This window comes from Cynocephalus volans, chromosome 7, assembly GCF_027409185.1.
Source record: "Cynocephalus volans isolate mCynVol1 chromosome 7, mCynVol1.pri, whole genome shotgun sequence".
Taxonomy (NCBI): Eukaryota; Metazoa; Chordata; class Mammalia; order Dermoptera; family Cynocephalidae; genus Cynocephalus; species Cynocephalus volans.
The window spans coordinates 716778-743634 of NC_084466.1; the positions used below are offsets into that span (position 1 = coordinate 716778).

Here is a 26857-nt window from a genome sequence, read left to right on the forward strand (position 1 = left end):
TGGCCTTGGGTGCCCACAGAGCTGAGCCTTGTGGCTTGTCACCGCCAACAGCTCCTCAGGGCCCATGACACCTGCTGCCTGCCACCGCCACATGCGGCCAAGAGAGGGGCCTCTGGCAGAGGCTGCCCCAGGCAGGTGTGTGTTCCTCGGGCTGCCCTGCACCCTTCCTCCCGTGCAGACGTGAATGAGTGTGGCCAGCGGAATGGCGGCTGCGGCCAGGTCTGCTACAACAAGCCAGGCAGCTTCCAGTGCGCCTGTCACAGTGGCTTTGCACTGTCCCCTGACGGCAAGACGTGCCAAGGTAAGGCCTCAGATGGGCCCACCTGGGCTTCCCCGAGCCTCTCCCCTCTCTATCCCTCCCCACCTTTTACTTTTGGTCAAGTTTGCTGCTCTGTGAGAGGCTGCTGCTGGCTGGTTCCCCTGGTCCTGGAAGGGATGGGGTGTCCTGCAGAGACAGCACAAGCCCAGACATGCCGGTGGCCACAAGGAGCTGCCGAGCACCATGAGAGGTGATTCCCTGGGATCTGAGGGCCACAGCTGCACGCGTCCGTCCAGCTAGTGAGGCCACACGCGTAGGCGGCTGCTGGGCCTCCTTCCAGTCCCACGGAGGTGCCCCAGGAGCCTGGAAATGCGTAGACTAACCTTTTCCCCTTCAGCCCATCCTCATGCCTGGAGAACAGGGCTCCCCGTCCCGGCTCTGTCCCTGGCCTGGAGTAAGCGACTCGGTCCCACAGTTCACAGAGTCCACGAGATCGTGTCCAAAGGACCTAACACAGCACCCAGCATGCAGGGGGCTTCCTGTTGCCGCCATCGTGGTGGGGTGTCCCTCGCTTCCCCCTCCTCCCCCACTCTTCTCCCTCCTCCTACTCCCCCCTCCACCCCCTCCACTTCCCCCCTCTTCTCCCTCCTCCCCCTCCCCCTCCACCTTCTCCCCTCCTCCTCCCCCCACTCTTCTCCCTCCTCCCCTCTCCCCCTCCTCCTCCCCCTTCTCCCCCCTCCTCCCCCTCCTCTTCTCCCTCCTCCTCCCCCTCCTCCCTCTCCTCTTCCCCCTCCTCCCGTCCTCGTCCCCCTCATCCCCACCTTCCTCCTCCTCCACACACTGAGGACTCTTTATCTCAGGGTTTGTACCTTGCAGGCACCTGGGAACTCAGTGGTGGCCCCTACTCTTTCTCAGATTAGCACGCTCGAGTCTTAGGATTGTGGTTTAATCCAACAGTGACAACTGGTTGTTTGAGACCAGTAAATGGTTTGCTGTGGACGTGGGACTTTAGTTCACAAGGTCCCCAGGGGTTACTTTTTTTTGCCTTTCTATATGTTATTGGAATTAAATAGCACAACTTTGTGCCCTCCTGGCTGAGCAGTGCCCTGTCCAGCTGCTCAGTCTGTTGGTCTGAACTCAGCCTTCTTAGCTGGGGTCCTTGATCAGAAGTACCTCCTGTCCCCAGCCCCGGCCTGGAGCTGCCAGGTCAGGTGGACGAGAGAGGGGAAGGGGCTGGGAGGCAGTGGGGCGGGGTCTAGCCCTGGGATGGGTCCGACTCTGCAGGGCTGGACATTGTCTCACGGGCTGTTCTCGGCCCTCCAGTCCTTGTGCTGGCCGTGGCTGTTCCAGTGCAGGGTGAAATGCAGCCGAGTCCAGCCCCAGCACCAGCTGTGGCTGTCACAGTATGATGTGAGATTCAGTGGTGTCATGTCTGCTGTTTTGCTCGCAGACATGGACGAGTGTGCAGACTCAGATGCCTGCGGGGCGGCACGCTGCAAGAACCTGCCAGGCTCCTACTCGTGCCTCTGTGACGAGGGCTACGCGTACAGTTTCCAGGACAAGGCCTGCCAAGGTACCCACGCCTCCCAGTCACCCTTGGTTTACCTCTTCCTCCTCCTACAAGCCCTAGAAATGCGCATCTCCCTGCCTGAGTGTGCGTGGCATTGGTGACAACCCTGCTGCTCTGTTCCTTGGGGCTCCTAGTGAGCACACAGGGTTGGAAAAGCCAAGACACCTCCTGGGAAGTGTCTTCCTTCTGGCATCTGCATCCAAGAGGACTCACGAAACTGATCCCTGCCAAGTGCACGCATGCACACGTGCACACACACATGCATACACATACATATGCACGTTCACTGTCAATCGTGTGCATACAGATGTGCACATGAACACTTGCACACACCTGTACATACATCCATGCACATACACACCCATGTAAGCACACACATGCATACACATGCACACATTCGAGTGCACGCTCACTTGCACATGCACACATGTGCCTCCCCTTCTCCACCTGCCATAGACACAGAGGAAAGACCCCTGAGCTCCTCTGGCCAACTCGGGCTCCTGTCCAACCCTCAAGCTCACCCTGCTGCATCAGGATGGCCCATGACATCTTATTTCTCGTGGCAGCATCCCAACATGTCCTGGGGGGTGCACAGAAGCCAAGCCCCACTTACTATTTCGAGGTAGCCATGTGGGTTCCTAAGAGGGGCAGTGCCGCAGTGAGGGAGAACGTGGGGGCTGAGTAGCTACAGTGAGAAGATGGGGGTCCAGGACCCCTGCACCATCCTCCTTTGCCACCACACTGGCCCTCAAGCCCCTCCCCATCCCCTAGGAACCCTTGATTGCACAGACTGGGCCAAGAGCTTCAGAGACGTGTGGTTCACCCCAGCCTGACAGCGCTGAGCAAGACTGGCACTCACTGTGCTCGGGAAAGAGTGGACAGCTGAGGCTGGCACCCCAGGAGGGGCGGGTGGGCTGTGACTATAGCTGTCTGACTGGGGAGACTTGACTCCTGAGCTACACTCATTAGAACCTGCACATTTACCACAAGCCAGCCTCATGTGCGATCGCACACATGCATGCAGTCACACACACACGGACATGCGGTGCGGAGGCATCTGCATGCTCAGCCACGCCCTCTGGCTGCAGATGTGGACGAGTGCCTGCAGGGCCGCTGCGAGCAGACCTGCGTCAATTCCCCAGGGAGCTACAGCTGCCACTGCAACGGGCGCGGGGGCCTCAAGCTGTCCGCTGACATGGACACCTGCGAGGTAGGGGCCCCATCATGGTGGGGTCTGGGGAAATGCACTCAGTGCTTGCCAAAGGCTTTGTGGGTCTTGGGGCCACATGGAGAGGTTGGGATGGGAGATGTCTCCACTCTGTGATGGACGTTTTGTCGTATTTACACGTCTCTGTGGCAGCCTGTGCGTTCTGCACACTTGGTTGGTGCTGAGTTGGGAGTTGCTGCAGAGACACCGTGGCAGCAGTGTCCCCAGGCCTGGGACTGAGCGGTCGGGGGCACCCAACCCGCTCATGCCTCCAGGTTCCTTGCCTGAATCTTTGCCTTCTGTGGAGCGGTGTCCTTGGGCGGCTGCAGGGCTGTCGGAAGCCCTGTCTCTGCATGGCCTCCCTCCCGGGGTGTCTACAGAGTGCCCCGCTGCAGCTCCCTGTCCAGCTCGCCCCAGATGGCCTGTGGTGGGCAGAGCAGGCCCCACTCTAACCCCAGCTCTGTTGCCTCCCAGTCTTCCAGGAGGGCCAGCTCACACCTGCCTGGGTTCTGTCCTCCCTCGGAGTACGTGCAGAAGCTGCAGCAAAGAGCAGGGAACATTCTAGAAATGTCTTCACAGCTTCCATATTTTATTTATTTTATAATAGTTTTCTGGTGATTCTCTCTACTTTTCTGTATGTTTGAAATAATGATTTAAAAAACAAAAGCCAAAAGGGAAATGAGGGAAAGAGGCTCTGGGACGGCACAGAGGCGCTGTGGGATGTGTAGGCTGTAACACGCGAGCTGGCTTTCTCACTGGCACACCCCACATGGCGGGTCAGGCTGTGACAATCTCTGTGGGATGTCAGCAGTGAGCCTGGGGCGCGGACGAGGACTGGGAGGGACAGAGGATGAGCCTCAAGGTAGAGAGAGAGGCTGAACCCCTGTCCTGCGGCAGGACATCTTGCCGTGTGTGCCTTTCAGTGTTGCCAAGAGTATGAAGTCCTTGTACCTGGGCCGTATGTTCAGTGGGACCCCTGTGATCAGACTGCGCTTCAAAAGGCTGCAGCCCACCAGGTGAGAAGGCAACTGACACACGACAACAAAACCTGGGTGAAGCAGCCATTGCCACGGTGTCGCAGATCCAGGGCCAGAGGAGGCACGGTGCCTGAGTCCAGAACTGTCCCGGGCCATCCACTGGGCCCTGGTGCAAACATCTGCGTGGCCTTTGAGTGAACTCGCCCCCGCAGGAAAGCTGCCTCTGGCATCCTGGAAAGGGTTGTGGGGTGCTGGGTGGGGCTCAGCCTGAGCGGGGGAACCATGAGCCTCCTGCCTGTGTGTCCTCTGATTGTGTCCCGTGCCCCGCCCAGGCTCGTGGCTGAGTTTGACTTCCGGACCTTTGACCCTGAGGGGGTCCTCTTCTTCGCTGGGGGCCATCAGGACAGCACCTGGATCGTGCTGGCCCTGAGGGCTGGCCGGCTGGAGCTGCAGCTGCACTACAACGGTGTGGGCCGTGTCACCAGCAGCGGGCCAGTCATCAACCACGGCATGTGGCAGACGGTGGGTGTGGGGTCACAGCCCCTTCCACGTTCTCTCACTCACTCCACAGCACTGTGGCTCTGTGCTGGAAGGTTGTGCGGCCCGTGGAGGCGGGAGGTTGTGCGGGCCCACAGAGGTGATTTCGGTCAGATGGTGGACAGGGTGAGCTGGCGCTTGGGTTCTGGGGTACACTAAGGAGCTTTGGGGTTCCTCTCGAAGAAAGCAGGAAGACATTGAAGGCTGTGGGGAGAGGCCGGGTGGGATCTTTTCTCTTGCAAAGATGTCTGTGCTGTGTGGACTGCCAGGGGAGCCTGGCGGCAGTCAGTGCTGCGGTCAGAGCCGGGTGGGCATCTGACCTGTGAGCATGCTGGCCCGGGTGTCCCTCCTGGATGGCAGACCACCCGTCACCTCTGTGACATGTTCGTTAACCCTCCTGAGTCACAGCTTGTCCGTAACACTGAGACTTCCTGCCTTTGCAGGCAGCGGTGAGAAGTGAGCACCTCTGGGGCCAGCCCTGCTGCCACCTCCAAGGGCAGGGCCGGGCCCCGTGCAGACATAGCCTCCCTGTTCTTTCACAACAGCAGCAGCCGTGGCTTGGGGACACCCTGGCCTCAGCCCTGGTCCCCCTGCTCAGCAGCAGACTGGACCCAGCGGCCCCTCAGACAGGATCATCTGCCTGTCCCTACAGCGAGGCCAAGGCCACTGGGGCCTCCTGGGATCTCCCACAAGTTTCCTGAGAGCTCAGGGGAGGCAGGGTCATCCTCCCTGGAGGGCATCAAGGTGACGTCATGCTGGGGAAAGCTTTGAAGGAGGGTCAGTGCAGCCAGGAGCGAAGGGGAGGGTCTTTCAGAGGGAGGTGGCCATTGGCCATTGTAGAGAAAGTGTCAGAAAAGAGTGAAACCCGGGCAGGTAGGGGACCGGCGAGTGCAGCTCAGCTGTGGGCGGGAGCTCCGCGCAGGGTCTGCTGTCCTGCTTGTGCGAGGCCTGGCTCTAACGGATGCCGTCAAAGACGGGAGCTCATCAGCCAGGCCGTGAGCCATCTACGTGGCCATACAAATCTCAGCTCTAACACAGTTCTATGGTGGCCCCAGGTGTGAGCCCCAGGGCCCTGGCAGAGCAAATGAAAAGTCTGTGAAGGAAGATAACGTAATTCCAGGCCTGAAGTCATTTCCCACATAGTTCTTTGCACACAGCTTTCAGTGCACTGTCTAGAAAACTGGCACTCAGGTCTGTGTGCGAGAATGTAGCAAAACCATTACCAAGAGCCCCAACCTGGAAAACTGGAACCTGCAGGCGGCGGCTCGGGTAAATGTGGGTGAACGTGGATGCCGCTGCCGTGCCGTGGAAGGGGAGAAGCAGAGAGAGAGAGGCCTGCGTAGCAGCGTGGATGAGTCTCAGAAACGCGGCATCGAGCAAAAGCAGCACACGGGGATCTCGCCAATGTTAGGTGTGGAACTTGTTACTTAGGGATCTAGCTTGGTGGTAAATTTATAAAGAACGGCAAAGAGTCCCTTGAGCAGACAAGAGCTGGGGCTGGGGGACATGCAGGGACTCGGGTGCGAACAGCTCTGTGAGGTTCGTTAAGCTGCACATTTATGTCATATAAACCTTTTTACGTCTTTGTTACATTTTGCAGTAAAAGGTTTTTTTTTTTTTTTTGTGACCGGTAAGGGGATCGTAACCCTTGGCTTGGTGTCGTCCGCACTGCGCTCAGCCAGTGAGCGCACCGGCCATCCTTATATAGGATCCGAACCTGCGGCGGGAGCACCGCTGCGCTCCCAGCGCCACACTCTCCTGAGTGAGCCACGGGGTCGGCCCTGCAGTAAAAGGTTTTAAACACTGAGACTGCATTAGGGTTCAGTCCGCCCCTGTGCGTCTGGAGTGCCCCCAAAGCCACACACGCACCAGAAGACAGCCGTTGCCTCCGTCCACGGGTGCCAGAGACAGGAGGACGCACATCTCGCTCAGAGAAGAGAGGATGGGCCCAGGCCTGTGCGTTTGCTTCCCCATGGGTATTTTCCACACCAGTGTAGATGGGGGCGGGGGGCCTGTGCACGACGTAGCCACACTGTGCGGTTTCTCCGTCTTGTGCCTGAAGGAGACATCGGTTTGCTTGTTCTTTGGGATCTGGCAGAAGTGGCACGTGGAACTTTCTGTGGAAATGCTCGTGTAACAAGTTGATTCTCATGATCCTACACCCACTGGAGAGGTCTCCACTGTCATTTGCTGCGGCATGCTTTTGTTTTCAAACCCTGACCTGTGAGCTCACAAGGTGATCCATGGTGGTAGTCTGTACAGCCCCCTGCCCTGAGCATGGAGGGGGTGTGCAGAAGCGCTGGCCCAGGTGACCATGAGCGTGGTCTCCCCGAGGCTGGGCGTCTCTTGGCCCAGGTGAAGATCAGAGCGTGGTCTCCCCGAGGCTGGGCATCTCTTGGCCCAGGTGACCATGAGCATGGTCTCCCCGAGGCTGGGCATCTCTTGGCCCAGGCGACCATGAGCGTGGTCTCCCCGAGGCTGGGCGTCTCTTGGCCCAGGTGACCATGAGCGTGGTCTCCCCGAGGCTGGGCGTCTCTTGGCCCAGGTGACCATGAGCGTGGTCTCCCCGAGGCTGGGCGTCTCTTGGCCCAGGTGACCATGAGCGTGGTCTCCCCGAGGCTGGGCGTCTCTTGGCCCAGGTGACCATGAGCGTGGTCTCCCTGAGGCTGGGCATCTCTTGGCCCAGATGAAGATCAGAGCGTAGTCTCCCTGAGGCTGGTTGCCTCCTGGACATACGCGATCGTGAACGTGGTCTCGTGTGAGGCAGGCATTCCTCCAGAAGTTACACTTACCGGTTCTCACGGTCCTGGCTTCTCTCAGATCTCGGTCGAGGAGCTGGAGCGCAATGTAGTCATCAAGGTCAATAAGGACGCTGTCATGAAAATCGCGGTGGCAGGGGATCTGTTTCAGCTGGACCGAGGACTGTACCATCTGAACCTCACCGTGGGAGGGATTCCCTTCAAGGAGAAACACCTCGTGCAGCCTGTGAGTACCACTGCTGTCACCTGTCAAAGTGCAGCCTGCTGCGTGCTGGGACACGGGTCCGTGTGAGGGTGTGTTCAGCCATGTGCCGATGTGTGTTTAGTGTTAACCAAATTTTGCAAAAGACCTAGAGGAAGGCGAAGGGTTCCTAGAATTTGACACACAGCAGGGGTGGCTGCATCATTAATCTCACTGTCTCTTTTTATAAGAACCATTTGTGTTTCCATTTGAATTGGTAAAGTGTCCATTTTACAGTGGAGATAAAACACAATGAAATTATTCTTTAAGAAAAAGAACAATCAACTTTTTGGACAATTCCCAACAACACTTTGGGTTGCTCACCCTGCCAGAATTGTCATAAGGGAAAAACCCACGGTGGGGACGTTAGCGTCGGCTGTCTTAAATGGCCCTGCCTCTCCCCACGCCTTCCCCCGCCACCAGCCTGTGCACCTCGTCTGTGTGTCTCCTCTCCCACGTGCTGATGCTGGTGGCTGGCATCTGTGGTGTTGTGATTACAATGTCCACACCCACTGGACAAAGCATCCTTGGTGCTGAGTAGCAGGAGGGTTAGCGCTAGGGCCACTGTGCAGAGGGCCACAAGGAGGGATGTCCTGCCACCCTTGACTGGGACACACTCCTTGGATCTACTCACACTGCTCACACCTCCTTGTGCCAGGACAGAGGCCAAGGTGATCCACACTGTGCACACCATACAGCAGGTGCACAGCCAAGCTGGGGCCGCTTCCCAGCCCTCGGGCTTGCACTGGTACACGTGCTTCCCAGGTGCCAGGTCTGCACTCCAGGCACAGCTGTGGTGCAGGTGGTGCCTCCCCCTGCCCCACCCCGGCAGGCAGGCAGGCAGGTAGCCTGTGCTCCCCTCTGCTTCCTGAGTGGGGAGACGGGTGCAGACACAGGAGGTGGGCTCACTTAGTGTGATACACGTGCTCTTACCCCGTGTGGAAGTAGGCGTCCTGTGGCGAGCCCTTTGGTGAGGTGCAGAGCCCTCTTATGAGATCACCATGCAGGTGGGATTTGTGCATTCTGCAGTGGGTTTCCACACTACTGAGCCAAGAGTGCACTGCCCTGCAGGGGGGTGTCTGGAATCGTGACTCACAGAAGCCACGGGGGTTTGTCTCTCTTTCCAGATAAACCCGCGTCTGGATGGCTGCATGAGGAGCTGGAGCTGGTTGAACGGCGAAGACACCACCATCCAGGAGACCGTGAAGGTGAACGCGAGGATGCAGTGCTTCTCCGTGACGGAGAGGGGCTCCTTCTACCCCGGGAACGGGCTTGCTATCTACAGCCTCAACTACTGTGAGTCTCACTCTTCCCTTGGGATGGCTGCTGCTGTACTTCCAGCCAAGTTTATGCCAAGAAAGAAAGAGACAAGCCAGGAAAACAGCTCCTACCTTGGACAACAGGGTCAGGGTCAGCCGATGCCCATGGCAGGCTCTGGGCAGGTGTGACGGGGGTGAGGGTACAGGGCCCTCCTAGAATGGCCGTGCTGTGCTCTCAGTGTTGGGCTAGCCAGCGAGGAAGAGAGGAGAGACTCATGGAGAAGGTGGCCCCACATCAGACAGCCAGGAGGGGACAGGCGGGGCAGGGTGGGAAGGACCCACAAGGGTCCTTTGCAGAAGGTCCTGAGATAGCACAAGCCTGGGGCTTGTCTGGGGAGTGGAGAAGCTCCAAACACATATGTAGTGTTGCAATCGCCAGTGACTCAGTGCAGAATAAGGAGGCAAGCGTCTAAAAGTAGCAGTGTGGCTGCCTGAGGGACACCATGAACTCAGATTAAAAGGAAGAGAAGACCCAGAGGAGGAAAGAGGATTGTCTCAGCTGAGGATAAGCCGGTGGCCCAGTCCCGAATGCTCTCAGAGGAACAGGGGCTCAGGCGGTCAGTGCTGGGGCAGTGGGTACCTCCCAAAGCTGGTGTGCCATGGAGAGGCAGCGGGCCAGGGTCCTCCAGGTCCAATCTGCCCACGCCAGGTCTGCCATGCCCGTCGCCTCAGGTGAGGTGTTGAGGGGCTGGGTGTGGGTGGGGCTGCTGAAGCCAAGGGTGGGAGTCCCCTGGGGATGACCAGAGTGTCAGATCCAGAGGCCCTCCCAGCTCGGTAAAGCAGAGCCCAAAACTTCTAAAAACAAAACGCAGCTATCTCTATATTTTATTACCAAACCGGTGAAAATTTACAGTAAAAGCATTTCTAACATGCTGATAAGTGAGCAGCCATTTAAACATAAGTTGATTCATTTCACATAAATTTTTCCAGATCACAGTGTTATTAATTGTCCAAAGATAGAAACTAACATTATTCTGAGAAACAACAGCAAGAAGAATTCAGATGAGTGGTGGATAGTTAAAAACTCACATTGTTTGATTGTGGACTCACATGATTTTTCCAGTCTTTTCCTTAGATTACTTAAAATTAACCTATTTCTTGAGCATGCACTGGCTAGAGCCCTTAGTTTTTGTTGCTGTTCCTGAGTTCATGTGCATTAGTGGCTTTTGGTTTTGACAGTCTTAGGAGAGCCGTGTATCCTGGAGCCCACCCCAGACCCTCACCTTTTACAGTCAGACACCCAAACAGGCTCTTCACCTGGTCACAGCCCAGAGGGCAGGCAGCACCCTTCTCCCAGCAGGCCTCACCAGCCACAGGTCCTTAAGCACCCAAGGGGACCTCCAAGTTCATGGGGCCACCAGGTCCATGGGGATGGAACCTGCCCCTGTGTCCTGGGCAAGACCTAAGGTCACCATTTCCCTTTTAATTGTCAAAAACATGACCATTTCATTAAAGGTATTTTTCAGAAGAGTCACTCACTCCTGATTGCACCACCTAGCATGTTAACACACATTATTTCTTTAATCTATTTTTATACATACTAATTCTAGAACATCATTATAATGTTTAACACAAAATCATGTAATGTGAATGTTTAATTTTTTTTCCACTTAATAGAAACGTCTCCCCTGCCATAACATAGACATCACAGGTATCATTTCTAATGACTGTTGTATCATGGTCTCCTTTCCATTTTTGCTGTATTGTTTTGATCTACAAGTCTTAAGATAGCAAAGGCCAAATGGTATTTAAAACTACGGATTCTTAATGAATCTTAAGCTACACGATTACCATCCATTTTACAAGACAGAAAAGACTCGTTAGGAGACTGTAGTGCGGGACACTTTCACTGTACAGCAACTCAGGATGGGTTTGGGCTCACTAGACACCGGGGTCTCAGAAGCCTCCATGTGAGGTGGGCACATGGTGGCAAACTGAGAAAAATCCCCAAGGAGAGTTTTGAAATCACTCCGACAGCCAGTGTGTGCCTGGATACCCCTTCGGAGGGAAACTTACATATTAAAGACTATTCTTATCTCTTTCTCCACAAATACAGGGAAAACTTTGGCAGCAGAAGAGAATGCTGCATTTTTGTTGTTACTTTTTCCAATTCTGTGTGCATTCAATTTAATAAACAATTATTGAGAACTGACTGTAAGAGACACCATAGGGACAGGGACAAACAGATGATGTGGATTTGAGGAGACCGTAGTCCAGTGGGTAAGAGACCAAAGCAGACGCCGTGATTCTCTCTGAACAGTCACCTGGCGGGGGTGAGAGCATCTGATCTTAGATTTGTGCACACACCGGTCTAGCGCCATTTTGCTTAAACACAGCTTCTTCACCAGGACTTTGACGTTCTTGGTGAGAGAGCAGCACTTAAAAACCAAGAGGGTGGAGATTTTTTCCGGCTTCTTAATCAGCAGAGAATTCAAACATGGAGAGGAATGTGGGTGTATTTGCCCTGGGAGGAACAGAATGCAGTCCTGTCTGTCAGAGTACATTGTGTGGAACTGTCTGGGTAACATACAGATAAATATGCGTGTGTATATTTCCTGTGGATGCATTACATGTGCGTAAGTACGTACATGTGGCATGTGAAGGAAAGTCACTTCCCTGAGGCCCTAGAACAGTAAAGTCCTTGCAGCTCAGAACACAGACCTGCAAGTGGTCTGTTGGAGTAATTCTCATTACAGCTTCTGTTTGCCAGTTTTTTAAAATGGTTCAATGTTCTTTCAACTTCGCAGAACTGCCTGAGGGCCACAGGTGAGGCGCAGAGGCTTGGGGACTCTGCCGGGGGGAGAGCAGGAAGGGGTCGGGCTGTGGCCCTCTGTGTGAGGCCTGTGCCCTGTGGCCCCCCTGGGCGGATCTATGTAGCCTGGGGGTCACCTCAAGAGGCATTTAGAAATGGGGTGCTGGTGTGGCCCAAAGGAAGCAGCGTCCTCGGGCATCCCCACGGTCTTGGCACCATGGGCCAGAATCTGGACTCCAGGTTCAGGTTTTCCTGTCACTCCCACGATGCGAGGCTGTTTGCCGAGACAGCCGAGGGCTTCCTCGGGCTCGGCACTGAGTGACCCACGCGGCTCCCCAGCTGCCGTCTCATCGGGCCGGTGCCTCCCTGTGTCCTGCAGCCCCTCACTCCCACCTTCTCACCGCCCATACCGCTCCGTAATGTGCCACTTTCATCGCAGCGCGGACACCGCCAGATGTGGGGACGGAAACAGCCTGGGAAGTCGAGGCCGTGGCTCGGATCCGCCCCGCCACAGACACGGGGGTGCTGCTTGCACTGGTGGGCGACGGCCACACCGTCCCCCTCTCTGTGGCCCTGGTCGACTACCACTCCACAAAGAAGCTTAAAAAACAGGTATCACAGGCTCCTCTGCCGCCAGCACCCGGCACCCATGCACAGAGGCATGGGGCGTCCACCCCGAGGCTCACGGGCCCCCACTCCCCTGGGGTCGAGGCACCTGGCTGTTCCCAGCCCCGTAAGCCCAGCCTGGAAAGCCTCTGACCAGAGGTCTAATAGGACAGGCCTGGCACAGGCCGCTCTTTGGGGTCGTTGACACACGGTCACCTTGACATGATTGTGAGGCAAAACTATGGCTGGTCAAGGTCAACTATGGTGCAGCCAGAGGTCTGACTCCAGCAGCCTGTGAGCTGCAGTGGCCCAGGGCCGTGGGGTGTCTTTCCACAGGCAGCTGGTTCAGAATGAGTTGAGTCAGTCACTCATACTTAAGTCAGACGATGTCACTAACAGATTCAGATTCTGGTTTCTCTCAGATAGTTGGATCTGTTGACACTGGCTCCTTCCTCCAGCAGCACCAGAGCTCTGAGCACAGCCACTATTTCCCAGGGACACAGTCTCCCCACTCCTGTCCCCCTACACTCAGTCAAGCTTACAGGAGCCACGGGACTCTGCTGCTTCTCTCATGGCACAATTCAGAGGGGAAGGAAATAGGTTCTATCCTCTGTCCAAAGGAGGAAATCACGGGTCAACCCAGAGAGGTCCGTGGGCAGCTCTGCCTGCCCCGAGGGCGAGTGCGCCTCTCTGGCTACTTGGCCTCGACGGTAACAGGCAAGGTTTGCACAGACAGTCATCGCCTCGGAGGCAAAGGATGCACACACTGCCGACTTTCAGACCAGGCCCAGCACCTTGGAATGAGCAGCTGAGGGCTTGGGCATGGCTGTCGCCAACCACCCTGGGCGGGGGCAGAGGGTGCAGGGCCTATGCTTGTCCCGGCTGTGTCCCTGCCTGGCGTGAGCACGCACCAGGGCTGGCAGGCGGCCCCCACGGCCACCTCCTGCATCCCCATCACAACTCACTGGCAGCCTCTAATCAGCTCTGCCCAGGCCAGCACTTCCGTAGGGGTGGGGGGAGGGTGGTCTGACCCCGCACTGGCCTGGGGGAGTTGCCGCATCTGCTTGTCCCATGTTACCTTCCAGGCCCTTTCCTCATGTGGAGTGGGTCCCCTGCGGTCAGGGCTCCTGGCCCCTCAGCCCCAGGGCTGCAGGGAAGCCCCCACCCCCAAGGAAGGGCAGTGTGGGGCCCTCAGGGCAGGACTCAACCTGCCTGTCTCGGTGCCCCGCAGCTGGTTGTGCTGGCAGTTGAGGGCGTGGCCCTGGCCCTAATGGAGATCAAGGTCTGCGACGGGCAGGAGCACGTGGTTGCCGTCTCCCTGAAAGCGGGCGAGGCCTCCCTGGAGGTGGACGGCACCAAGGGCCAGAGCGAGGTCAGCGCCGCCCAGCTGCAGGAGAGGCTGGCCGTGCTGGGCAGGCACCTGCAGGGCCCCCTGCTCACCTTCATCGGGGGTCTGCCAGGTAGGACGTGCTCTCGGGGGGGCTTTTCTTGTAGAGGAAGAGGACCAGGCAGGTTTACTCACCAGCCGCAGTGACGCTCAGATTTGCCAGTGGCCCTTCCTTGCTGGGGTGGGCATGGGCCTGAGCATCAGACCGCAGCCACCTGGGAGAAGGCTGGGCAGACCCGGGTGTAGGGCTGGGCCTTGAGTGAAGACCATCCCTGCCCTGGAGGTAAATGGTGAAAGGCAGCTCAGAGCCGGCACTTACATAAGTCCTCGGCTGCTCCCAGCCCAGCGCAGGTTTTTACTTGCGGCAAATAGCAGGATTTCCGTCTTGGCCACCAGACACAAACTCCATTTAGTCTTAATAAACAAAACTTTGAAGAGGGGGAGAGCCAGGAAGCCCTGCAGCGTGCATGACTCATGTGGGCCAAGAGAAGATAACACTTAACTGGTTGACTGTCCTGTCCCTGTGTGCTCCCCAGGGGGATAACAGGGCATCTTGCCAGGGCCCACCGGCCTGTGCTTCATGCTCGTCTGCCGGGTCTGGATCCAGACGGGGATGGAGTTGCTCGTGGAGGGGACCCAGGCCTGGCCCGTGGCTGTGGGGATGGGGACGGGCTCTTTCAGACCCTGGCTCGCTGCTCAGACGGTGTTTGTTCTCTCCCGCTGCCCAGATGTGCCAGTGACGTCAGCGCCAGTCACAGCGTTCTACCGCGGCTGCATGACGCTGGAGGTCAACCAGAAGCTCCTGGACCTGGATGAGGCCACGTACAAGCACAGCGACATCACCTCTCACTCCTGCCCTCCAGTCGAGCACGCCGCACCCTAGACCCGCTGCTGCAGGACACACGTGTGAATAAAGACCCCTCATGCCTTTCCCCTGAAACCAGAGGAGGCGGGCGTGAACCCTCAGCCCTGCCCCGCGTGCACAGGCCCCAGACCCTGAGGCCAGCAGGGCTGCCCGCTCGCGAGCTGTTTTCCTTTGCGACCTTCCGTTGCCTTGTAACATATCTGTACATAGTGAGGGACCGATGGTGACCTGGGCCACCCCAGCCTGGCCCCGCTGCCGCGAGCTGGGCTGCAGACAGGAGCTGGGTGCGGGAGGGGCGGCCCACAGCACAGCGGCCTGCAAGAAAATAGTTCTCTATTATTTTTATTACCAAATGCTTCTTTCTGACTAAAATATGGAAAATAAAACATTTACGAAAAACTTTCTAACTCTGTGTCAGCTGCTGTCCACTCCTCGTGGGTCTTTAGCACTTGGGGTAAACGCATTCCGAGGGCGTGATCCACGCGCTGGACCGGGACCGCGGCTGAGGGGGGTCTTTGTGCTCAGCCCTTGGCCACTCGAAAGACCTGTCACTCTGCTTCTCGCTGGGCCTGCCTGAAGGCCAGGGCCCGAGTGCAGGGTCCAGGAGGAGCAGGAAGGTGGCCAGGCCCAGCGCTGGCCGGAGAGGAGCCCCTGTGATCCTCGCCACCAGCAGCAGCGGCACCTGCGCCCGGACCCTTCCCTCTCCCCCTGGCAAACCCATTTGCTTCTAGGCCTAGCGTATTCTCTGTTTAAAAAGGACAATTTAAAATTTTCTCTGCTTTGGGAGGCTGTCAGCTGGGCCGAGAGGGCCTTCGGTGTCACGTCAAACACGCTGGAAGCGGGAAGCCTGGATCCCGTCCCACTGGCCATGGCTCTGCGTCTCCCAGCCTCAGTTTCCTCGTCCATAGGTGAGGGTGGGGCCTTCACTGGTGAGAGTGCCAGGGCAGTGACGGTGGCCCTCGCTTTCTCCGAGGACAGCAGGAACCACCCACAAATACAGGAGGCTCAGCAGGCCCCGGGGAGTCACTTCTCTTCTTCAGTCCCAAGGGGAAGCCCAAGACTCGCGGTTTAAAGCTACAAACAGGACGTGTCCGTCTCTGCCGGGAACTCTGTCCAGGGAGAGCGTGCACCCCACGGCTGGGGGCTGCAGGGCTCAGACCTTCCAGAGAAGTTTCCAGCATCTGAGAGCAAGACTGAGACTCTACTTTAGATACCAACCCCCAAACTGTGTTCAGGCGGCTGGGCAGGTCTGGGCTGTGTTGACCCTCAGACAGTGCTCAGCTGACGGCAGGGAGCAGCCTGGAGGCCCTCGTTGCATGGCCAGGCGGCTCATCCCTGAAGCTATGCTGACCAGGATGGGACCTGCCGTCTGACCTGGGGCACCTTCGCCGCCGCAGGCTGTTGAACCTGAGTTCACAGGTCACGGTGACTCAGAGGTCAGCAGGGTGGGGAAGAAAGGGCAGAAACTCTAAGAATCCACCCGCAGCTAAACATCAATACATGAAAAGCATAGTGAGCCATAGCCACCATTGACCGGGGACCAAAACTCCCTTCTAGGGTTCTGGATAATAGGAGCACGGCCTTGAGGGCCCTTCAAATGGCCTTTGCCTGCCTGGATGGACGAGGTGGGGTCATCCTGGATGGACAGGCCCCACAGGCGGCCTGCCAGGCTGGAGAGGGTGGAGGCTTCTCCAAACACAGGGAGTGGGCAGTCCTGACGCCCACCAGGAGGGCCCCTCCTCTTACAGGGCTGGGCTGAGGCCTGGCGGTGCAAAGCGACTCACCCAAGGACTCAGGCAAGGGTGGCGGCACCGGCCCTTAGGTCTGGCCAGGCTCTGTCCACCTGCTGGCCAGAAGAGCCCAGGAGGCCACACTGGGGTCTCCCAGACCTTGGTGGACGCTGTGGGTGCTGGGCAGACTCTGTGTCCCTGGGGCTCCTGTTGACCTGACCCCATTTCTCTGCTCTCGGGCCACCTCCCATGACGCCATGGGGGTAAGGCACACCCTCCACAGCTCTGTCATCTGTACGTGATGCTGCCTGCTCAGGCCACACTGGTGCAACTTTCTGTTGTTCTAAACTTCTGGCAGCATCTGGGTGGAAGTTCTGTTGACTCAGGACTTCAGAAAACTGGTCTAGGAGGTTCTACAGGTAAATTTCCACTGGGACAAAACAAACAAGCACACATGGAGTTCGTCACCTGGAGAGCAAACGTCAGGCGGAGCCTGGGCCGCTCCTGCCTATGTCCTTCAGAGATGTCCACTCCAGCCAGCGACACTGCCTGGATGTCAGGGCTCCCACCAGCCTCGTCCAATGGCACTGTGCATTTTATGCAGGAAATGCCCTTTCTCCACTCTAGGTGGTGATAGGGTGGATGTTAGGGTGGCTCACATCATAACAGGACCCTGAAGCCAGGGCCCCTGTGCTGGCTGTGGGACGACAGGGGCAGGTGGGGCTGAGGACGGCCAGGCAGGGCTGGGAGCTGCAAGGACACGGCCCGGGCTGTGTATCTGTGTGCAGGCAGGGCTCAGGCGTGGATGCCGTCTGCTCACCCCGCAGGCCAACTCACCAGCCCCAGTGGCTCTGGGGCCGCCAAGCACAGCTCTGAGAAGCGTGGGAAGCACTGCCTCCCGGGACCCCAGAGACCACTGTGCTGCCCACCATGTGGCCTCCTGCAGCCTCAGGAGCCCAAAACCACCAGGGGCCGGATCCATCTCAGCCTGGCACGGCAGCCTCCCCTCAGATCTGTGGTTTCGGTCACTTTGGAGACAGCTCTGGAATGTTCTTCTGGAATGCTCCCCTGGCAGCTGAGAGCCTCCTCCTTCCAGCCCCAATGCTCTCGAGAAGGTCAGCGCAGCCAAGAGCAGAGAAGAGCAAACACTCTGCTTTGGAGGCTGAACTGTGCGGCAGCAGCCAGTGGCTCCAGCACGTCCCCTGTCTGCTTGGGTGTTGCCTGTGTCCGGGTAGAGCTCAGGCACCTCTGCTCCCTGGACATTGTTGTGTGACTTCGGAGGGCGCCAGGCACTACTCTGTTACTGCCAAGGAAAAGCAAAATGGACACGGAGCCAAATGCTGCAACACAATCCCCCAGACGGACCGTAATGTTGCAGCCTTGCCCCACCCTGGGTCCAGGCAGGGCCGAGCTGGAAGGACGGCAGGACTGCCAGAGCATGCAGTACGGACTGACTGTGCGCCACAGCTAGGAACAGACTAGAGTCCTCACTGCGCGCAGGGTCGAACAAACAAGAAGTGAACCTGACTGTACCCTTTGCAGAAGAAACACAGAATGATCCTGACTGTGTGCTATGGGGGAAAATGAGGGATGGTCCTGACTGTGCACTGTGGAGAAGGAGGGGTGGTCCTGACTGTGTGCTGTGGGGGAAAATGAGGGATGGTCCTGACTGTGCGCTGTGGAGGAGGAGGGATGTTCCTGACTGTGCGCTGTGGAGGAGGAGGGATGTTCCTGACTGTGCGCTGTGGAGGAGGAGGGATGGTCCTGACTGTGCGCTGTGGAGGAGGGATGGTCCTGACTGTGCGCTGTGGAGGAGGAGGGGTGGTCCTGACTGTGCGCTGTGGAGGAGGAGGGGTGGTCCTGACTGTGCGCTGTGGAGGAGGAGGGGAGGTCCTGACTGTGCGCTGTGGAGGAGGAGGGATGGTCGTGACTGTGCGCTGTGGAGGAGGAGGGATGGTCCCGACTGTGCGCTGTGGAGGAGGAGGGGTGGTCCCGACTGTGCGCTGTGGAGGAGGGATGGTCCCGACTGTGCGCTGTGGAGGAGGAGGGGTGGTCCCGACTGTGCGCTGTGGAGGAGGGATGGTCCCGACTGTGCGCTGTGGAGGAGGGATGGTCCCGACTGTGCGCTGTGGAGGAGGAGGGGTGGTCCCGACTGTGCGCTGTGGAGGAGGAGGGGTGGTCCCGACTGTGCGCTGTGGAGGAGGAGGGGTGGTCCTGACTGTGCGCTGTGCAGGAGGAGGGATGGTCCTGACTGTGCGCTGTGGAGGAGGGATGGTCCTGACTGTGCGCTGTGGAGGAGGAGGGGTGGTCCTGACTGTGCGCTGTGGAGGAGGGATGGTCCTGACTGTGTGCTGTGGAGGGAGGAGGGGTGGTCCTGACTGTGCGCTGTGGAGGAGGGATGGTCCTGAGTGTGCGCTGTGGAGGAGGGATGGTCCTGACAGTGCGCTGTGGAGGAGGGATGGTCCTGACTGTGCGCTGTGGAGGAGGAGGGGTGGTCCTGACTGTGCGCTGTGGGAGAGGAGGGATGGTCCTGACTGTGCGCTGTGGAGGAGGGGTGGTCCTGACTGTGCGCTGTGGGGGAAAATGAGGGATGGTCCTGACTGTGCGCTGTGGAGGAGGGATGGTCCTGACTGTGCGCTGTGCTGGAGGAGGGATGGTCCTGACTGTGCGCTGTGGAGGAGGAGGGGTGGTCCTGACTGTGCGCTGTGGGAGAGGAGGGATGGTCCTGACTGTGCACTGTGGAGGAGGAGGAGGGATGGTCCTGACTGTGCGCTGTGGAGGAGGAGGGGTGGTCCTGACTGTGCGCTGTGGGAGAGGAGGGATGGTCCTGACTGTGCACTGTGGAGGAGGAGGAGGGATGGTCCTGACTGTGCGCTGTGGAGGAGGAGGGATGGTCCTGACTGTGCGCTGTGGAGGAGGAGGGATGGTCCTGACTGGGCGCTGTGCAGGAGGAGGGATGGTCCTGACTGTGCGCTGTGGGAGAGGAGGGATGGTCCTGACTGTGCGCTGTGGAGGAGGAGGGATGGTCCTGACTGTGCGCTGTGGAGGAGGGATGGTCCTGACTGTGCGCTGTGGAGGAGGAGGGGTGGTCCTGACTGTGCGCTGTGGGAGAGGAGGGATGGTCCTGACTGTGCACTGTGGAGGAGGAGGGATGGTCCTCACTGCCCGTCATCCCCTCCTGCTGGACACACTCAACGATGACAGTGAAAATTTTTTCCACACCTTCCTTTATTGCGCTTGGGACAAAATCACGTCTGTGAAATAACACTGCTCTAGTGAAAATGAAAGTTCTTTCTTAAGTCACATAATACACCAAATACGTGGATTTCGAATTTAATTGTAAGGAAAGCTGTAAGTGTTTAGAGGAGAATGTTAATATAGTCAGGCACAGCCTGGGGGTGTTAGTGGCCCTGCCTGCTTTTGCAGCTAGAGCGTTGTCTGTGCCCTGGACCTCCCTGGTGACCTGCTGTTGTCTGTGGCTGCTCCGGCGCTTCAGCAGCGCAGTTGAGCGGCTTGGACACAGCACCTGACCCACAAAGCCTGAAATATTACCCATCTGGTCCTTTAGAGAAAAAGTTTTCTTATGCCTGTCATAGAAGAATATTTTCATGACCCTGCACAGGAAGGAGTTCTTAAATAAAGCACAAAAGGGCCACCTTAAAATCAGGATCTTCCGTTCGTCAACGTCACTGTACAGAGTGTGTGAAGAGAAGGTCTACCTGGAAGATCTCGCGGGGCACACATAACAAACGCAGGCTCCCATCCGGAATGGATGATGAGTTCCTCAAATCATTAAGTGAAAGTAACGACCCAACAGAATATTGGGCAAAAGACCCAAAGTGGCACCAGACAGAACAGGACAATCCGGTGGCCAATCGGCCTGTCAAATGCCAGTGCGCTCTGTTAATAAGGAGGAAAAGGCAAATTACCAGCACCGTGAGAAAAACACGAGGCGACATCCCTACGTTGCAGAGATGTTAAAGATTCTCAAATCTGTTAATGCCCCGTCTTGCTGACTTAGCACGACAGGAGGCCCTGACCCTGCTGGTGAGACGTTCCTAAGTCAGCCACGCAGACAGGACATGGCCCGTCTGGCAAAGCGGGGGATTCCAATCTGCTGCGGGCAGCATTTCCAGCCATCCCTATGTGCCCCAGACAAAGCCACACCCAGACGAACTCATGCCACGTGCACCCACATATGCACGGGAGACTCCTCACGGAGGCAGAAGACGCAGAGGTACCCGAACGCCTGCCCATAGCCAGTAAACAGCGAGGAAGGGCCACATGCAGGAGCCTGCAGCGGGGGCAAAGCAAAAGAAGCCTCTGACATGGTCGGAGGAAGCAAGTCACAGAAAAGCAAGAAGGACGCGAGCCCTCCAGGAGGGGCAGAGCGGAGGGGGCCCCTGAGGGCCTCCTGTTGTGGCCGCGGGATTTCTAATTAGGCCTGTGTCACACCTCTGCCTTAAGCACTTTTTCTGCATGTTCATTAAATTTCATAATTCAAATGTTTTGGAAAGAGGAAATTTATACGTAGCTGTTGCCACCTAAGGATCCGCTAGTTGAGTGAAGACCGTGCCCCCCTGGACTTTTTTCTCCACCTTTGTGCATCACACAACTCTGTGGGTCCCCAAAATCTGGAGGGCATCCCTGCTACCCATCAGGCTGCAGGACAGGCAGGGCGGGTGTGGCGGCTGCGGCAGAGGACATGGCAGTGCTCTGAGATGCAGCCAGCAGTAGCCCTTTGCAGTGACAGTGACAATCGCTCTTGGTCACTGAGCATGCAGTGTGCCACCAGCACTGCTGGATGCATCCCATGCACTCGCTGAGGTTAGGACAGCTTTGGGGGTGCTGCAATGATCATGTCCCCTTTTCATTGACATGTAGTTCGCAGACGGTAGTATTCCCACTGTAGGAGTTACTGTTCATTGGACTTTAGTGCATTCACAAGGTGTCCAGTCACCTCCACTGTCCAGCACCAGGACATTTTCATCACCCCAGAAGATGACCCCCATGTCCACTGGCAGTCACTCCCCCCACCCCCTCACCTGTCTGCTTTCTGTCTCCGTGGCTTTCCTGTTCCGACATCTCAGGTAAGTGTAACCACACAACGTGGACCTGCTGTGCCCAGCTCCTCACTGAGCGCCCATGCTCATCCATGCTGTAGGGTGTCAGTGCTCCCTGAGGGGAGGCAGCAGACCCCAGCACGACTGAGTCCAAGGGGCCCCTGCGAACGTGGGGCTCGAGAGGGGGCCATGCCAGACTCCACCATCACGTGAGGGCGAAGGCTTTGCCAGCGCTGGGCCCACCCGAGAATGGACCCAGCCCACACTGTAGACCAGGCATGGGCCAGGGCCGTGGCCAGGGTGGGGGGCTGCCCTGGGGACCGAGGGTGTGTGAGTGACTTGCTTACATTCTTTGTGGCTGGGGTAAGGGACTGAGACATCTTTGTGGCCAAGAACAACACTGCTGACTTAGAGTTTAATGTTTTCACGGCTCTTGGATCTTTAGGCGACCCGGCCAGGGAAGAGGAATGTGGGTTTGGGAAAATAGTCCTGGGGACACTCTGATGACCCTCCTGGTGCTGCACGACCCTGACCCGGGGTCGCACAAGGGAGAAGGTGGTTCCTCACGTGTGTCATGCTGTTCGGCCTCCAGGGAGTGGCGGCTGAGGCTCCAGGGGACAGAGGTTCCCCAGAGCCAGTGCTGGGCCAGCTTCAGGAGGTCAGAGGTCGAGCCCCCAGTGCTCAGGACGCAGAGAAACACCAGACACATGGCGACAGTGCTGTCAGTGTCCACAGACCCTCCCCTGGGATGCGGTGAGAACCCGGGGAGGAAGCCGCGGGAGCACAGCGGGGCGCTCTCCCCTCCGCGGGCGCGAGTGCCTGGTCCCTGCAGCCTGCAGAGCCTCCAATTCATTGCTCATTCATTGCTCAGTTCAAGCTCGTTCCACGGAACAAGGCTCCCTGACCCCAGCCCCAGAGGACGCTCCTGCTGATAAATCTCTGAGAAGAACCCCTGAGCGCCTCCGGCCCGTTTACAACTCTCTGAACCTACTCCCACAGGAAAAGTAGACGACCCCTCGTCATCGCTGTGCAGGGGCCCCCATTTGTGCTGGGGGAGTGGGGACCTGCAGATGCTCCACACTGTGCTGACGGCCTCAAGGCCCGCAGTGGATCTGGAATGACTCACAAATGCACAAGGACGGTGGTCACACAAGGTCCAGCATCTTCTGACAGATGCTATGGGAAGACGAAGCTGGCAGAACCCGCTCTGACGTTGAGCAAAACGGACAGGTGAGGGTGATGTCTTCACAGATGTGAGTTTGGAATCACATCACTGACACAGGCAGCAATGGCCGGGTGACACCCAGATAAAGGCTAAGCAGAGATTACCGGGAAATGCGTGGCATTGGAACGGAGGCTGACAAGGAGGGACGCGTCGGAAAGGGGGGTCACAATCCACGTGTCTCCCCGAGCCGGGAGCTGGCGGGGGACACTCCGGTCAATTGTGAGGACGATGATCTACTAATATCCTCATGTAACTCTCAATACAGATGAGAGTATCTGTGGCTGTCCAGTTCCCGAATTGTACTCAGTTCCCAAATTGTACTCAAAGTCCCCACATTTGCACGTGTGACTTAGAAACTGATGAGCTGTCCTCTGCCTTTCTGCGCAGAGCTGGCATTAGGGGAAATGGGACGCTGGCACCCCGACACCCCTCAAGCTGCAGCCCAGGGCGTGACGTTCCCATGGTCCCCACCTCCCCCAGGCCAGGGCAGAGTCTGTGTGACCCTCCAAAGGGAGCCAAGGACATGACTGGGCTGCAAAGGGCGGTGGTGAGATTTGCCTTCCTTCCCCCAAATGGCCACGAGACTTCTCCGGTTCTTTACAGCCATCGGAAACAAGAATCTCCCACGTTCTGCTGCGTAATCTAGACAGGGCCACACAGTCAGGCATCTGAGTTCTCTTTTCCACATCGCTGTTTTATATGATGTCCAAGCGGGTTTCTTTGGTGATGGCAGAAGACGTTGCCCCTTCCTGGAAGAGCCACCAGGGTGGAGACACCCCAGCCACGGCTTGGGCTTTGTTCTCAGCATGTCGGAGGCTGGCTTCAACCAGGGCCTGGGGGTCAAGTAGCCATGGGCACCGCCGTGTGGGCTTGGATGACTCAGGAGAGACGAGAAGGGGGACTCAGACTCTGGCTGAGAATCCAAAGGGGCTTTGGAAGCCAGGGGGCTGCAAGATGGTTGGCACCAAAATTGGGAACTAAAAAGACAGACAAAGGAGGTTTTAACACTTTACGTTATTTCACTGAAGCAGAGCTTTCGGACACAGCCAGTTGAGTCGCTTTTGCTAGTTTTGCTATCTTTAAAGATATGCCCAAAGCAAGTCAAACCATCAGCAAGACTGGCCACTGATCACGTGACCAGAATTCCAGATCGACAAGCGCGCTGGCTTCTATCCCTGGAGTTCTCAGTGGCCTTGGACCTCAACTTCCAAAGAAGCGTCAGGACGAAAAAGGAGGCTGGAGCCTTGTTCATGGTCGTCAGGAGGCCGGGGCCACACTCCCGGTCCTGAGGGGGATGGGGCCTTGTTCCCAGTCCTGGGGAAGCCGGGGCTGTGCCAGTCCCAACGTTAGTCAGCACCAAGGAGGGGACAAGATCACAGTCTCTGGGAAAACAGGCTCGTGGGCATTTTTTTTTTTTTTTCAGCTGGCCGGTACAGGGATCTGAACCTGTGACCTTGGTGTTATAAGGCTGCGTCTAACCCACTGAGCGAACCGGCCAGCCCACATGAGGCTAAATTTAACAAAATAATAATAAATGGTGTTAGGTTCACAGACCAGTGACCGTTGCTGCCGTTCAGAGAGCAGCCAGCAACTCCTGGGCCTGGCCCGTCCCCGGTTCTCTGCGCGCTGGCCTGGCACCTTGCTGTGTGCCCGCGTGCGGTGCCTGCTTCATGGCGAACCTTCTGTGCTCAGAAGATGGGACGTGTGACGCTTCTGTGTCAGGTGAGAACCTGAGTGTCAGACAGAGTTGAGGCTTGTGGCCAGCAGGGGGAGCGGAAGGCCACATCCCGACTGCGTCCCCTTCGCTCCCACTTATCTCTTTTCTCCCAAAGACCCAGGGCTGTTCAGGGGAGGAAAGACCTCCCTCTGCCCTCCAGCTGCCATAGCTGATTCTGTGAAATAAACTGACAGCAGGCAGATGCACAGGAGACAGGGTGAGCGAGTTTATTACACACACGGGGCATCACAGGAGAGAAACGTGAATACCCAAAAGAGCAGTGAGATTTAGGGGCTCATATGCCGTCATCACAGGGGGAGACGGAGCCCATTTAGCAGAGAGCAAGTGGTTTGGGGAAGATGAGGGGCCCTGAGAAGCACGGTGCCTTGTGACGGTCTGCCCGGGGCGGGGTGGGTCCTCAGCGGGGACGGCAGGACGTTCCCAAGGCAGGATCTGTCTCTCGAACAGGTCAGAGGCTAAAGCCTCTCTGCATTCACTCGAAATAGTCAACACTGGAAAGCGGCAGGCTCCGGGGAGGCGTGTCCTGCAAACGGGGCCCCGGTCGTCCACGCAGCCCAGGGCCTAGCCACTTCCAGGGGTGCTCACCTGCCACACCAGGTGTGTCTGGCAGAGGCGGGCACAGGTGGGGCCCCAGCACACAGCTCCTGGTTTGTATAGGGAGAGGTGCAGCCCCAGGCTCTCAGCGGAGGGACCCAGAAAACACCCCCACTCCCCTCCCCGACACCCCACTTAGAGCAGCGGCTGGAAACTCAGAGACAAGGAGGTTCTGAGCCCTGGGACAGCCCCAGAAACGACCACAGAGAATGATGCCACGAGTAAGAAGTAGCTCGATGGGAACGTGTCACCAGGGGAGGCAGCGGATGGTGTCCCAGTGTTGGGAAAGACAGCAGGGCACACACGGGCCTGTAGCAACAGTGCCGGATACTCGAGCCAGAGCGTGTTCTTGCTCCAAGCAAATGCCAGGAGACCACGCACTGAGGGGTGGGCAGAGACCCTGCCCCTTCCTGGGGAAACACCGTATAAATAATAAACATACGACACATTCCCCTAAAAACAGTCCTCACGCAGGGATACAGCAGCCGTGTTCCCTTTGCAAAATAACCATAGGAAGCGCTATTTAATTAAGAGAATGGTAAGGGAAGGAAACTGTTTCCTCTAAGTGTTGACAAACCCAGAACAGCCTCTTTCGAGCAAGCAGACTCCAGGTGGGAATCTCCAGCAACACTCAGAGTTAGTTTCCACGCTGGGAGAGGCAGGGGCCAGAGGTGACTTGGGCCGCGGTCAGGTGGGCTCCACTTCCTGCCACTGGCCGTGGCCTCTCTTGGCCGGGGATGTGCCCAGGAAGGCGGAGGAGGGCACAGACTTCTGGAATGTTCTGGATTTTCTAGGAGGCCGGCCACAGAAAGAGGGTGTCTAAATGCTGATTTTTTTTTTTTTAACAAACCCAAAACAAGCTATTTTTCTATCTGCCACCTCCGTGTCAGGGTGCGTAGGGAGGTGGTTTCTCTCCTGGGAGGAAATAGGCTGGTGCCCGGAGCGACGGGGCGTTGGGCGGAGGCCTGGAGCCGGAGCTGGCCTGGGAGAGAGGCCACGAGTCCTCGGACAGAGAGAGGTCGGCGGAGGGCTGCAACCAAACAGAGAGGGCGCTGTCAGCAGTGTCACGCGAGGGGACGCGGCTCCGTCCCGGCCCCAGCAGAGGAGAGGGGCCCAGGCACAGACTCTGCTCTTCCAGCCTCACCCCACGGGCTTCCTCAGCCCCCTCAGCCCCAGAGCCTTCACCAGACTCCAGCACCCACAGTTGCGGCGACTGGGAGCCGGGTCCCCTGGGCTCACCCGACACTTCGAGTTTTAAAGAGAAAACCAAGAGCATCGACACTCCCAGCCTAGCGTGATGGCTCATTTGGTGTTAGCTAAGCCGGGCCAGGGCGCCAACCACATCCGTGGCCCAACCGTGCCTAGGTGTTTCCATGAAGGCGTTTTTCACATGAGATTAACACTCCAGTCAGTGACTCTGGGTAAAGCAGGTCACCACCCTCACGTGGGGGCCTCGCCTGCTCCACTGAAGACTTCGAGAGCAGAAGACAGAGGCCCCTGCGGACAAGGGGATCTGCCCCTGCCCTGCAGGTTTCCAACTTGCAGCTCCCACCACCACCAGAATGAGTCGCTTAAAATAAATTAACCCGTCTCTCTCCGTGTGTGCGCATGCGTATGTGGAGCTTATGCACATACATTAGCCTATCGGTCGGCTTCTCTGCGGAACCCTGACTCATGCACGTAGGATCAAGTAGAAGTGATTCCAGGCTTTGAAGAAAAGTTGGGCAATGACACAGATTTTCAATCAATAAAATTTCCAGTCTTTCTCCATCTGCTAACCTCTTAATTTTTTTCTGCTTAGGGGTGACTGTGACATTGGGGTTGACAGCCTGGGCTTTCGGGATCAGTGGCGGAGGCCCCTGCTCACCTCCATTTCTATCTCTCAAAGGCACGCGTAAGTGAGCCTCTACGGAACATTCCCTCAGGTCTGTTGGGAGCTCTGGCTCCCACCCCTTGAGTGTCCACCCCGTTCCTCACTGGAAATGAGCAGCCAGGCAAGCCATGGAGTAAATGACTACAAAAACCACA

General features: G+C 57.4%; 2 protein-coding genes across 2 annotated transcripts in view; one reads left to right on the forward strand and one right to left on the reverse strand.

The window, feature by feature from the left end:
• GAS6 (growth arrest specific 6) overlaps positions 1 to 14847 on the forward strand; it is a 39461-nt gene extending 24614 nt beyond the window's left edge. Inside the window, exons 6-15 of the mRNA XM_063102525.1 lie at positions 179 to 301; positions 1710 to 1832; positions 2918 to 3039; positions 3934 to 4052; positions 4346 to 4535; positions 7371 to 7535; positions 8678 to 8846; positions 12061 to 12233; positions 13459 to 13687; positions 14343 to 14847. Of these exons, the coding sequence (XP_062958595.1) occupies positions 179 to 301; positions 1710 to 1832; positions 2918 to 3039; positions 3934 to 4052; positions 4346 to 4535; positions 7371 to 7535; positions 8678 to 8846; positions 12061 to 12233; positions 13459 to 13687; positions 14343 to 14497 (1568 nt within the window). The 3' untranslated portion in view covers positions 14498 to 14847. The remainder of the gene's footprint in view (positions 1 to 178; positions 302 to 1709; positions 1833 to 2917; positions 3040 to 3933; positions 4053 to 4345; positions 4536 to 7370; positions 7536 to 8677; positions 8847 to 12060; positions 12234 to 13458; positions 13688 to 14342) is intronic.
• Positions 14848 to 24418: 9571 nt separating this feature from the next.
• The window catches only part of TMEM255B (transmembrane protein 255B), a 42972-nt gene continuing 40533 nt past the window's right edge, over positions 24419 to 26857 (reverse strand). The window contains exon 9 of the mRNA XM_063102125.1: positions 24419 to 25859. Within this exon, the coding sequence (XP_062958195.1) occupies positions 25716 to 25859 (144 nt within the window). The 3' untranslated portion in view covers positions 24419 to 25715. The remainder of the gene's footprint in view (positions 25860 to 26857) is intronic.